This window comes from Pelobates fuscus, chromosome 9, assembly GCF_036172605.1.
Source record: "Pelobates fuscus isolate aPelFus1 chromosome 9, aPelFus1.pri, whole genome shotgun sequence".
NCBI classification, from domain to species: Eukaryota; Metazoa; Chordata; class Amphibia; order Anura; family Pelobatidae; genus Pelobates; species Pelobates fuscus.
In genome coordinates this window covers 172,060,554-172,072,976 of record NC_086325.1, presented here as the reverse complement: position 1 = coordinate 172,072,976, position 12,423 = coordinate 172,060,554, and the positions used below count along the sequence as shown (strand labels likewise).

At 46.6% G+C, this 12,423-nt stretch overlaps 1 protein-coding gene across 1 annotated transcript in view; it reads left to right on the top strand.

The window, feature by feature from the left end:
* PLXNA3 (plexin A3) overlaps positions 1-11,828 on the top strand; it is a 133,342-nt gene extending 121,514 nt beyond the window's left edge. The window contains exons 21-32 of the mRNA XM_063433160.1: positions 313-455; positions 3,921-4,177; positions 4,337-4,403; positions 4,510-4,656; positions 4,730-4,889; positions 4,983-5,086; positions 5,167-5,263; positions 7,995-8,185; positions 8,281-8,450; positions 8,540-8,752; positions 9,447-9,597; positions 10,052-11,828. Coding sequence (XP_063289230.1) covers positions 313-455; positions 3,921-4,177; positions 4,337-4,403; positions 4,510-4,656; positions 4,730-4,889; positions 4,983-5,086; positions 5,167-5,263; positions 7,995-8,185; positions 8,281-8,450; positions 8,540-8,752; positions 9,447-9,597; positions 10,052-10,147 — 1,796 coding nt within the window. The 3' untranslated portion in view covers positions 10,148-11,828. The remainder of the gene's footprint in view (positions 1-312; positions 456-3,920; positions 4,178-4,336; positions 4,404-4,509; positions 4,657-4,729; positions 4,890-4,982; positions 5,087-5,166; positions 5,264-7,994; positions 8,186-8,280; positions 8,451-8,539; positions 8,753-9,446; positions 9,598-10,051) is intronic.
* Positions 11,829-12,423: the final 595 nt, after the last annotated feature.

The window sequence follows — 12,423 nt, the reverse complement described above, 5'->3', positions numbered from 1 at the left end:
TACCCTCCCCTGGCGGGGAATGGCGCAGAGCGTTACCCTCCCCTGGCGGGGCAATGGCGCAGAGCGTTACCCTCCCCTGGCGGGGCAATGGCGCAGAGCGTTACCCTCCCCTGGCGGGGCAATGGCGCAGAGCGTTACCCTCCCCTGGCGGGGGAATGGCGCAGAGTGTTACCCTCCCCTGGCGGGGCAATGGCGCAGAGCGTTACCCTCCCCTGGCGGGGAATGGCGCAGAGCTTTAAGTACAGAGTATGTTTTGAGCTATAGAGTGATGGACTTTATTCTCACTAATTGTTGTTGTTGTTGTGTCCCTAGCGTTCGCTGAGCTACAGACGGACATTAACGAGTTGACTAATAATATGGATGGAGTGAAGATCCCATTTCTAGATTACAAAACGTACGCAATGCGAGTGTTGTTCCCTGGGATTGAAGACCACCCTGTACTGAAGGAATTGGATGTACGTTGTTCTCAGATGGTTTTTGAGCAGTGGCTGTGTGCATTTTAATGATAATTGAAGATTATGCTAGCTGTAGTGTACTAATCTTAATTTTACTTAATTTTGCATAATCTCTCCTTACTAGCTCCATACAGCAGTAAAGAAACACATAGAAAAAAGAACCAATCACAGGAGAGCAGGATGTGCGTAAGGCAACGTGACCTCATCATTTCTTCTTTCAGAAAGCGACATCAAGAAGAAGTAAACATATAACAAGCAATAACAATAACTCATAAATCCAACATCCGAAGGCGCAAACTGCCCCGTGAATTCCACACAAACAACGAAAATGTGTTCGGGACGAATCAAATCCGAAGGATTAAAATTCCAGAGAGTTTCACACGAACAACTAAATGCCTTCAGAGACGAAACATAGTGAAAAGAAAATGTGTGACAGGTTTAGGCACAAAGTCATGAACATGTAACATACCGTATACATCATCCCATAGAAGAATATTGTTAATTACGATATAAAATTTTAATAACTATTATGTAAAACTCCAATGAGAATTCCAGATTATTGGAAATACAATAATCAATGTAAGCACAAAACCTGAGTGAAACCTACCTTAGACCCGTGATAGATACAAAGAAAACTAACAGAAAGGGTGGGTTAGCGAAGCAGGGAGGGAAAATACTCGCCTCCTGTCATTACTAAAATTAAGACTATTAGTACATGAAAGCTAGCATAATCTTCAATTTTACAACATGACTGGAGGCTTTGTATTTTGCATTTTTAACGAGAAAAGAATATAAAACTAAGGAAGAATTCTAAAGTGCGACGAGAGACCTAGCACGTCGGGGTTACTGGAGAAACCTCTCAGTCGAACGCCCGAACATCCGGTACCTGATGAAAAGCCACACCAGATCAAGCATGAAAGTTCGTCAGCAGATGCCCTGTCCCATAGAGAAAATGGAGAACGACCTCCACATCCCATAAGCCGGAGGTGAATGTCACTGGGTAGTTGATAAAAAAGAGGATCCTAGTCCATTGGGAGTCCTCAGACCGGGACACGGGCCGTTGAGCCATCCCAATCACCACATAATGGATCAAGGTACAATTCCAAGCACCAATTAGACCGGGAACACCCAGATGGAGAGGCAGCATCATCACGTCTTTGGGGCCCAAGAGGTCCCCAGCAGCCTGCGATAATCCGCCGATCTGCCAAGAACCCCAAAAAGAGTCCAGTCCACCATGGCAGCCGACCCTCTAGGAATAGAAGATGTGGGTACCCTTCGGGCCCGAGAGAAATAGCAGTATATGAATGTAGAAGGAGGAGATCCTCACCAGTCAGTTCCGTAAGGTTTGGGAAACAAGGTTGATTCTGTCACAGTGGGACTGTCATGATCTTGAGCAGGTGAGATAGGAGACTAATGCAAGGATTGACTTCAGGTACTTTATTAGTGATTTTAGACATATTATTAAACTTGGGGGAAAACAGAATTTAGGCAATATGCCACAAAACAGGATACTTGCCACAGAACAGGTTACTTGCAAATAATAAAGAATGATACAAAACAGAACAAAATAAGGTTGCGCCTAAAATATACAGTAAAACATATAAGAGTGTATATATAAAGTAATATAAAATAATACAAATTAATATCAAATATTAAATGAAATATAAATGGATAATTGGCAATAGTCCAAAACACTTATCATAAGTCCGTAATGGTAGATGCCATGTATAAAAACAGGGATCCTGAGGCGTAAAATGAGGTGTGTCTTCACAATTGTGTACTTGCAATCCAGCATCTACCATTACGGACTTATAAGTGTTTTGGACTATTGCCAATTATCCATTTATATTTCATTTAATATTTGATATTAATTTGTATTTTATATTACTTTTTATATACACTCTTATGTTTTACTGTATATTTTAGGTGCAACCTTATTTTGTTCTGTTTTGTATCATTTCTTACCATTAGGGGATTATAGGGGACTCCCCTTTAAGGATTGCAGCCTTACTATTATTTTCTTGTGTGGCAATCTAGCGCTGATTTTTCTCTTTCCATTTTTTTTAAATAATAAAGAATGTCTGTAATTTCCAGGTAGGGTTGTATCAAAGGCAGGCTGGTAACAGTGACAGGCTGGTTTGAAGTATACGTAAGGGTGGAGCAGGTTCACAGGAGCCAGGATATGAAGTGTTTCAGATAATTAACCAACTTCAGTGTAAAGGCCATGAGGTTAGTTGGGTGTAGCCTTTTGTAGCTAAAGTCATCAAAGATAAGAAACTGAGTATTCAGAACTAGAGGCAAGTGAGGTAACTAGTGGTAGAAATTAATCAGAGCAGGAACTTGTTTTAAAGGACTAGAAATAAAAGGAACAAAAGTCTTGTTTGTCAGGACAGGATTCTGACAGGGACGGCCAAGGCGGTGTTATTCGCTGAACAACGAGATGATGGAGAATTTTTTCAAACTTTGCAAGAAGGGGAAAACATACGTCCCCCAGGGACGCCCAGTTGCCCGGAGTGAGATCACCGTCGTGCATTCTGGTGGTCCCTCTGATATGAGTCTCCCCGGGAGACAGTCCGACCTCGGGGTTCTGTGAGGAAGGCAGGAATCGAAGATGCCTTTCATGATGTCTGACAGAATGCGGGAGTTGGTTCCATCCAGGCAAATGGTATACCGGACTGACGACGCTCTGTCCATCCGTAGTAGGATGTAACAGATGGAGTACTTCTTTAGCAGTCTACAGACAGTGAAGTATTGCCCAAAGAATTCTAGGTATGCAACATGTAGGGTCACTGTGTTGCAGTGGAAGACCGTGTGAATATTCCTTGAGGATAGGGGAGACCTTTGAAGAGGGGGAGCTTCCGTGTGCAAGGCGCGGAGTTGCTTACGAATCCTAAAAAGCGGCTCATCCACTACGAAATACGACAGTTCCAATCCGAACTCAGAGAATCGTGGGTGTTGACAAAGTCTTCAGTTCCCTGAATCTACCCGAAGGAGATTTTCCAGGAAGATAATGCCTCGCTTTCCCCACACAAAGTTAAACACTGGTTTCTGTAGTTTAACAAAGACCCCAAGAATTCAAGCTGAGGTATCCGGTGAAGAGCCGAGGTTGATCGTGTCACAGGAAACCTAGATAGCGTCGCCAAGCATTGGAAAAAACGACCACCATGACCAGATTGCGATGTACTAAATGTGCCTGCTGATGAATGATTGCTGTATCTTGTAGGAATGTGCCGGAGAGCCTCTCTTCATGCTCTTCTGTGCCATCAAGCAACCTTCCACCTAGATTGGTTATTTTTTCTATGTGTTTATTTGCCGCTGTGGAGCTAGTAAAGAGAGATTATGCAAAATATAAAGCCTCCTGTCAAACTTCTTGTAATTCCACCATGCCCTCCCTCCCTGTAAAGGTTCCTCACTTCCTTGTCTCTGGTCATATGTTAATGTGTTTGCATCCTCCACCTGTTCCAGATTCCTCCCAATGTAGAGAAGGCGCTCCGACTCTTTGGGCAGCTCCTGAATAACAAGACTTTCCTTCTGACATTTATTCATACACTTGAGAGTCAGCGCAGCTTTTCAATGCGGGATCGTGGAAATGTGGCATCCCTCACCATGGTGACCTTGCAAGGACGAATGGAGTACGCCACGGTGTTGCTTAAACAACTGCTAAGTGACCTGATTGAGAAAAACTTGGAGAGCAAGAACCATCCAAAGCTTCTGCTGCGCAGGTGAGAGGCCGCTCTTCTCAGACACAGGACCAGGACAGGAGGTTCTCCGGTAGTGGAGTGATAATCCACTCACGTGGTTCTTTTTAGTTACTCAGGCTGATTGTAGCTTGAGAGTAATTTTTTGTATTAGGACCCTGAACAACACTTGTGTCTCTTTAGGACCGAGTCTGTCGCAGAGAAGATGTTAACCAACTGGTTCACGTTCCTCTTGTACAAGTTCCTCAAGGTGAGTGGCGATGGGAGGATGCTGGCCATATACTTGGGCTGAACAATTGCCCCAGATTGCGATGTACTAACTGTGCCTGCTGATGAATGATTGCTGTATCTTGTAGGAATGTGCCGGAGAGCCTCTCTTCATGCTCTTCTGTGCCATCAAGCAACAGATGGAGAAAGGACCTATAGATGCCATCACCGGCGAGGCTCGATACTCTCTGAGCGAAGACAAGTTGATTCGACAACAGATTGACTACAAAGTGCTAGTGAGTTTAATTCTGCCCACAATCATTTACCCCTCCGTGATATTGGTGTAACCCAAACATGTTTCTGTTCCAGACCCTGAGCTGCATCTGTCCAGACAGTGATGGTGGCACGGAGATTCCAGTTAAAGTTATCAATTGTGATACCATCACACAGACCAAAGACAAGCTGCTTGATGCTGTCTACAAGGGGATCCCATACACCCAGAGACCGAAAGCCGAAGACATGGATTTAGGTAAGGAGGAGCAGTGCCGTGGCACGAAGAACGGCTGACCCGGAATTCAGAAAGCTTACGACTTATTTTTTTCTAATTTTGCCTTCACTGCAGAGTGGCGTCAAGGGCGGATTACACGCATTATCCTGCAAGATGAGGATGTTACAACAAAGATAGAATGTGACTGGAAAAGGTTAAACACGCTTGCACATTATCAGGTACCAATCATCTGGCCACTAAACAACTATTTCTATCCCACCATCCCGCAGCCACTCATCCGTTCCCCTTCCGTTCTTAGGTGACAGATGGTTCCACTGTGGCATTAATTCCCAAACAGGTGTCTGCCTATAACATCACAAACTCCTTCACCTTCACACGTTCTCTCAGCCGGTATGGTAAGTAATCCACTCTGTCTTGAAAATAATCCCAGCTACTGCTCTACGTCACTCACCTGGAGCAGACTGTCTGGTTGTGGTTATGGTGTCAAGAGTCCGTTGTCATCTAAACCGTCTAAACCTAGTTATTCAAATATTACTGGTATTGATCCAAAAGGACAAAATTACAATTTTGTAATTGGCCACCAACCGGGGAAAAATGCTTCTTAACTCCAAAATGTCAGCCTGATTTCGCCTTGTCAAGCTGTTAACTGTATCTATTGAAACCTCTAATGTTCAGTGTGTGCAGGATCTGGTAAAACTACCTTTTTTGGCAGATAATTCCACGTTTTTTGTTACCTATCGTCCTTTGTAAAGACATAACTTCCAGAGGAGAGAGCCAAGCTGTAGACACCGAGAGCTTAAAGGAACACTTTGGGATCAGGAACACAAACAGGCATTAAATTGAACACCAACATGTATTCCTGACCCTATAGTGTTAAAATTACCACATAGCCCCCCTTACCCCCATAAATATAATAAAATCTTGCTCTCTGACCTGCCTGCTTGGTTGACATCATCAGAAGTTGTGCCCTGATCCAATCACAATGCTTTCCCATAGGACTTGCTGAGCTTGTCATGGAGGCAGATTAGGGGCAGAGCCAGCATGATTCAAACACAGCCCTGGCCAATCAGCATCTCCTCATAGAGATACATTGAATCACTGCATCTCTATTGGGAAAGTGCAGTGTTTCCATGCAGAGGGTGGAGACACTTAATGCCCGTTACACAATGCAGCACTGCCCCAGGAAGCACCTCTAACAGCTATTTGAGGAGTGACCAGTGACGTTATCACTAGGCTGTAATCAGTGGTGTATCTTGGTTTTGTGCTGCCCTAGGCAGGACAAAACTCAGACACCCCCCCTCCCCCCGCGCCACCCCCTCCCAACCCTTCCCCCCTGCCCCGCCTTCTAAATACACACACATTCACTGAGAGATACGCATACACTAGCTAACACACACACAGTCGGACACACACACACACTAACAAACACACACAGTCGAACACACAAAGTCGGACACACACACACTAACAGACACACACAGTCGGACACACACACACTAACAAACACACACAGTCGGACACACACACACTAACAAACACACACAGTCGGGGACACACACACTAACAAACACACACAGTCGGACACACACACACTAACAAACACACACAGTCGGACACACACACACACAGTCGGACACACACTAACAAACACACACACACTAACAAACACACACAGTCAGACACACACACTAACAAACACACGCACTAACAAACACACACAGTCGGACACACACACACTAACAGACACACACACTAACAAACACACACAGTCTGACACACACACTAACAAACACACACAGTCGGACACACACACACACACTAACAGACACACACAGTGAGACACACACACTAACAAACACACACAGTCGGACACACACACACACTAACAGACACACACACTAACAGACACACACAGTCAGACACACACACACTAACAGACACACACACACACTAACAGACACACACACACACACACACTAACAGACACACACACACACTAACAGACACACACACACACTAACAGACACACACACACACACACACTAACAGACACACACACACACACACACTAACAGACACACACATACACACTATCAGACACACACATACACACTATCAGACACACACAGTCAGAGACACACACACTCACATTAACACATTTTTTTTTTTTTTTTACTCCCCCCCCTCTCCCCCCCGCCTCTCCCCCCCCTGCCTCCCTACCTTTGGGAATGCTGGGGGTGGGGGGGTTCTCCCATTCCCTGGTGGTCCAGTGGCTGCAAGACGGCACTGGCGGGCAGGCTGGGCGGCCGGCGAGGGAGCTCTTCCCCTGAGCTCTCTGCTCAGCTCCCTCGCGCGCCGCCCGCAGAGTGAGGCTGGGAGGCGGAGCCGGAATATGACGTCATATTCCGGCTCCCAGTCTCACTCTGCGGGCGGCGCGCGAGGGAGCTGAGCAGAGAGCTCAGGGGAAGAGCTCCCTCGCCGGCCGCCCAGCAACCAGCAACCAGCCCGGCATGTCTGTTAGCCGCAAGGCTAACAAGACATTTGCCTTGGGCATTTGGGGGCGGCGTTTTTTGCCGCCCCCTGGAAAATGCCGCCCAAGGCAAATGCCTTGTTTGCCTCGCGGCTAATACGCCCCTGGCTGTAATGTAAACACTGCATGTTCTCTGAAAAGACCGTGTTTACAGCAAAAAGTCTGAAGGTAATGATTCTACTCACCAGAACAAATGTAATAAGCTGTATACCATACAATAAACTGTATAGCGTACATTATGCTGGATACTGTACAATAAGCTGTATACTATACAATAAGCTGTATACCATACAATAAACTGTATAGCGTACATTATGCTGGATACTGTACAATAAGCTGTATACTATACAATAAGCTGTAGTTCTGGTGGCTATAGTGTCCCTTTAAGCTAAGCCCATTCAGTAAAGTGTGTGTGCTGACTTGTTTCATTTTATTTACGGGTTAAAACAAACCTGTTTCACTCCATTATAGCGGATTCTGCAGCTTGGATGGATGTGTGTGATATGTGTGCGAATGTGTATGGGTTTATCAATATGTAGTAATATCTTCTGTAACCGAGCTGGTTGGGTGAATAAATGATCTATTTTCCATCTCAGAGAGCCTTCTGAGAACATCGAGCAGCCCGGACAGCCTGCGCTCGCGTGCCCCTATGATCACACCCGATCAGGAAACTGGGACCAAACTGTGGCATCTGGTGAAGAATCACGACCACACTGATCACAAGGAGGGTGACCGGGGAAGCAAAATGGTGTCTGAGATCTATCTGACTCGCTTGTTGGCCACTAAGGTGAGCCATTCCCACCTCTGGGACTGTGTAGCTTGTTGTTTTGTTGCTAGCAGAGCAACGGACAGAGACTTTTCACAGACTCTTTTCATCCGCAGGGGACACTCCAGAAGTTTGTGGATGATCTTTTTGAGACTGTGTTTAGCACAGCACACAGAGGCAGCGCCCTTCCACTTGCCATCAAATACATGTTTGACTTCTTAGATGAACAAGCGGATCTCCGGCAGATTTCAGATCCAGATGTCAGACACACTTGGAAAAGTAACTGGTAAGAGGTGAAATGCATTGAGGTGGACACACTGTGTTCTGGAGAAAGAGATTTATATGTTCACTGTGAATTTGCTTTTCATTCCACAGCCTCCCATTGCGCTTCTGGGTAAATGTTATTAAGAATCCACAGTTTGTCTTTGACATTCACAAGAGCAGTATCACGGATGCGTGTCTGTCCGTGGTGGCTCAGACCTTTATGGATTCCTGTTCCACTTCTGAGCATCGACTGGGAAAAGACTCTCCAAGCAACAAACTGCTCTATGCCAAGGACATCCCCAACTACAAGACCTGGGTGGAGAGGTGAGTGTTTCTGGAGAAAGTTCTTGCAGATTAGAATAGTCAATTTACCAGCTGTAAAAGCTTCTACCATGCTCACTATGCCTCGGGTGTAGCCATATTGCTCCCCCTCAGCGAGTCAATGATTTCTCAGGAGATACAGCCAGCCGTATGTTATGGTGAAGTAGAATCTCTCCAATGTACAAAGTACAGGCACAGAAATATCGGTCAAAGCTATTGAAGAGCTCTCCTGTAGACACAGGTGCCAGAGGAGTATTTTGTCCACTCACCCAGAATGAAGTTGAGAGGGTGGCTAGGCCATATTTCCGTGTTACTAGTAACCGCAGACTTTTTTATTCAGATCCCGCCATCAGTCTTCAGTCAGCCGCTTTTTGGAAATGTTTAGATGTTTTTAAAGGAGATCCGATACAGAATCTTCAATTTTCTGGGATTTATCTGTCTATAATTACTGTATTCTTTTTATTTTATTTTTTCCTCTTTTTAGTTTGTGAGGAAAATAGTGATTTAGTTTGCCGTTTTTTTGGTTCTAAATCAGATTCTAGTAAACATCCAAATATGGTGAATAATCCGTTAAATGAGCAATGACGGTTGGCATCTCCGTATGGAAGTCTGGTTATCCAGCTAAGATTGGGCTCTCTGGTCAGCGATGGAGCAGCAATCCAATCCCACTTTCCCTGCGTTTCTCCTGTTTTTTCAGGTATTACAGAGACATCGGCAAGATGGCGGCCATCAGTGACCAGGACATGGATGCCTACCTTGTGGAGCAATCCAGACTGCATTCCAACGAGTTCAACTCATTGAGTGCACTCAGTGAACTCTACTTCTATGTGAATAAGTACCGGGAAGAGGTCAGTACCACTGCTTCTAATATGTTCTTAGCACATGTGGGGCGGTGGAGAATGTCCTTCCTAAAACCACACTTACTATAAAAATGTAAAATAAGGAATAATCCTGAGAAAAATGTGAATGTTTGCTCCCTTACTGAGGCACTTCTATAGCTACCCCACTGCATTCAGCGGCAGCCGTTCCCATAGCTACCCCGCTGCCCTCAGCCGCAGCCCTTCCCATAGCTGCCCTCAGCCGCAGCCCTTCCCATAGCTAACCCCCCTGCCCTCAGCGGCAGCCCTTCCCATAGCTACCCCACTGCCCTCAGCGGCAGCAGTTCCTATAGTAACTATGGTTGTGTAAGGGTGTGTAGAGAGACTGGCTAATAGTTAAAATAAAGCTGGTGTGACTTTGAGAATTGAAAGATTAAATGTTGGCGTCTGGTGTGTAGCTCTGTCTACTTTGCTGTCTTTTCAGATTCTAACTGCAATGGACCGAGATTCCTACTGCCGGAAACACAAACTGCGCCAGAAGCTGGAGCAAGTTATTAACATGGTATCAAGTAACAGCTGAGGTGGAAGAGGCTGTTGCACCCCTTATTCTCTTGGTCCAACCTCATTTCCCAAGGACCCCAAGATGAGCCAAAAGCGTATCGGTAGCAGCTGATTTGTTGTCTGAACTACTGTTGCATTACCAGGAGAGGGGAGCGTGCCATGCGGTGGCACAGAGACTTCATGGAATTATCGATGCCAGACTCTTACACTATCCCAGGGTTTGGTAGCGGCCGCAGCTCTGCACGAGGTGCCTTGTGCTTAGTGTCTGGGATCCCTGCCATAACCCCATCCGCTAGGCCCCCTGCCCATGTATTTGTAAAGCCATAGAATCCAGAGGGATGTCCCACTATCTGACTGCACTATTGTTACCCCAGCTCCTGCTGCTCTTGTGACATTTTCGTTCCCAGTCCGATCCTATCGTTGGGAGGCAGCCTGACATTTCCTGTTAGTAGCTGTGGTGAGGGTCTCCCGTGATTAGACTTTGTGGTAGATAGGGGGGGGCCCTTGTATGTCCTGTGCTAAAATGGCTGGTTTATTCCAATTTTGTGCCATGCAATATTAGTGCTCATTTAGGGTGATTGGGGCGAGTGGCTAATGTTTTAATTTTTTTTAATACACCCCTGCCCCCACACACAATAATTCATAAAGCTATAGATTGCAGCTCACACTGGGAATCAAAGGGTTAAATGCGTGTTCCAGGTTCTGGTATCTAGACCTTGGTTTTTATTTTATTTATTTAACTTATTTTTGTCCCTTTGCTGCAGACTGTGCGGTATTTTCCATATATATTTATGTGTGCGTGTGTTATGTTCTAATCTGTAATGTGTGTGCGTGGAAGGTTGTTGCAGGTCATTTCATTTTGTAAACACGCAAACACACACATTTGATTGTTTTTTACATATCGAGCTGCAGCTGGCGTGTCCTCCATGTGTTTCCCCCGTTCTGTCCATTGATGATGCCTGATTTAGTGTGTTGGCTAGTGCCAGGTACTACGTGGCTGCTTGCCGTGTGTACAGGGTTTGGTGTGACTTTCTCTGGTGTCTGGAGAGGCTGTGCTGGCTGTTTCATCATACACAAACCAAAGCCTATAGTAAAAGCAATAACTTTATATGCTAGCCCCATACGAGACATCACACGCTCTCTGTCATTGTACACGTAAATCACACGCTCTCTGTCATTGTACACGTAAATCACACGCTCTCTGTCATTGTACACGTAAATCACACGCTCTCTGTCATTGTACACTTAAATCACACGCTCTCTGTCATTGTACACGTAAATCACACGCTCTCTGTCATTGTACACGTAAATCACACGCCATCTGTTATTGTACACATAAACCCCACACGAGACATCACACGCTATCGGTTTTTCTTTGCTAGCTCCACAAGTGCCGTCTCGTGTTTTTGGTATGTGTATACACTAACCCACATGTGACTTCACATGCTAACCAGACACATAACATCCCAATGCTCGATTTATCTCGCATGTATGCACTGTATCTTTACTAACGTGTGCAGTCACATATTATTCTATGTGCGATTTCTCCACATGTGCATACACACATGCATGCAGTATCCCATCTGATTTTCTAACATGTGGAGTCGGACGCTCGCGCTGCGTACTCTGTTCTCACTGCTGGAGTCGGGTGCTCGCGTTGCGTACTCTGTTCTCACTCCGGGAGTCGGGCGCTCGCGTTGCGTACTCTGTTCTCACTCCGGGAGTCGGACGCTCGCGCTGCGTACTCTGTTCTCACTCCGGGAGTCGGACGCTCGCGCTGCGTACTCTGTTCTCACTCCGGGAGTCGGGCGCTCGCGCTGCGTACTCTGTTCTCACTCCGGGAGTCGGGCGCTCGCGCTGCGTACTCTGTTCTCACTCCGGGAGTCGGGCGCTCGCGCTGCGTACTCTGTTCTCACTCCGGGAGTCGGACGCTCGCGCTGCGTACTCTGTTCTCACTCCGGGAGTCGGGCGCTCGCGCTGCGTACTCTGTTCTCACTCCGGGAGTCGGGCGCTCGCGCTGCGTACTCTGTTCTCACTCCGGGAGTCGGGCGCTCGCGCTGCGTACTCTGTTCTCACTCCGGGAGTCGGACGCTCACGCTGCGTACTCTGTTCTCACTCCGGGAGTCGGGCGCTCGCGCTGCGTACTCTGTTCTCACTCCGGGAGTCGGGCGCTCGCGCTGCGTACTCTGTTCTCACTCCGGGAGTCGGGCACTCGCGCTGCGTACTCTGTTCTCACTCCGGGAGTCGGGCGCTCGCGCTGCGTACTCTGTTCTCACTCCGGGAGACGGACGCTCG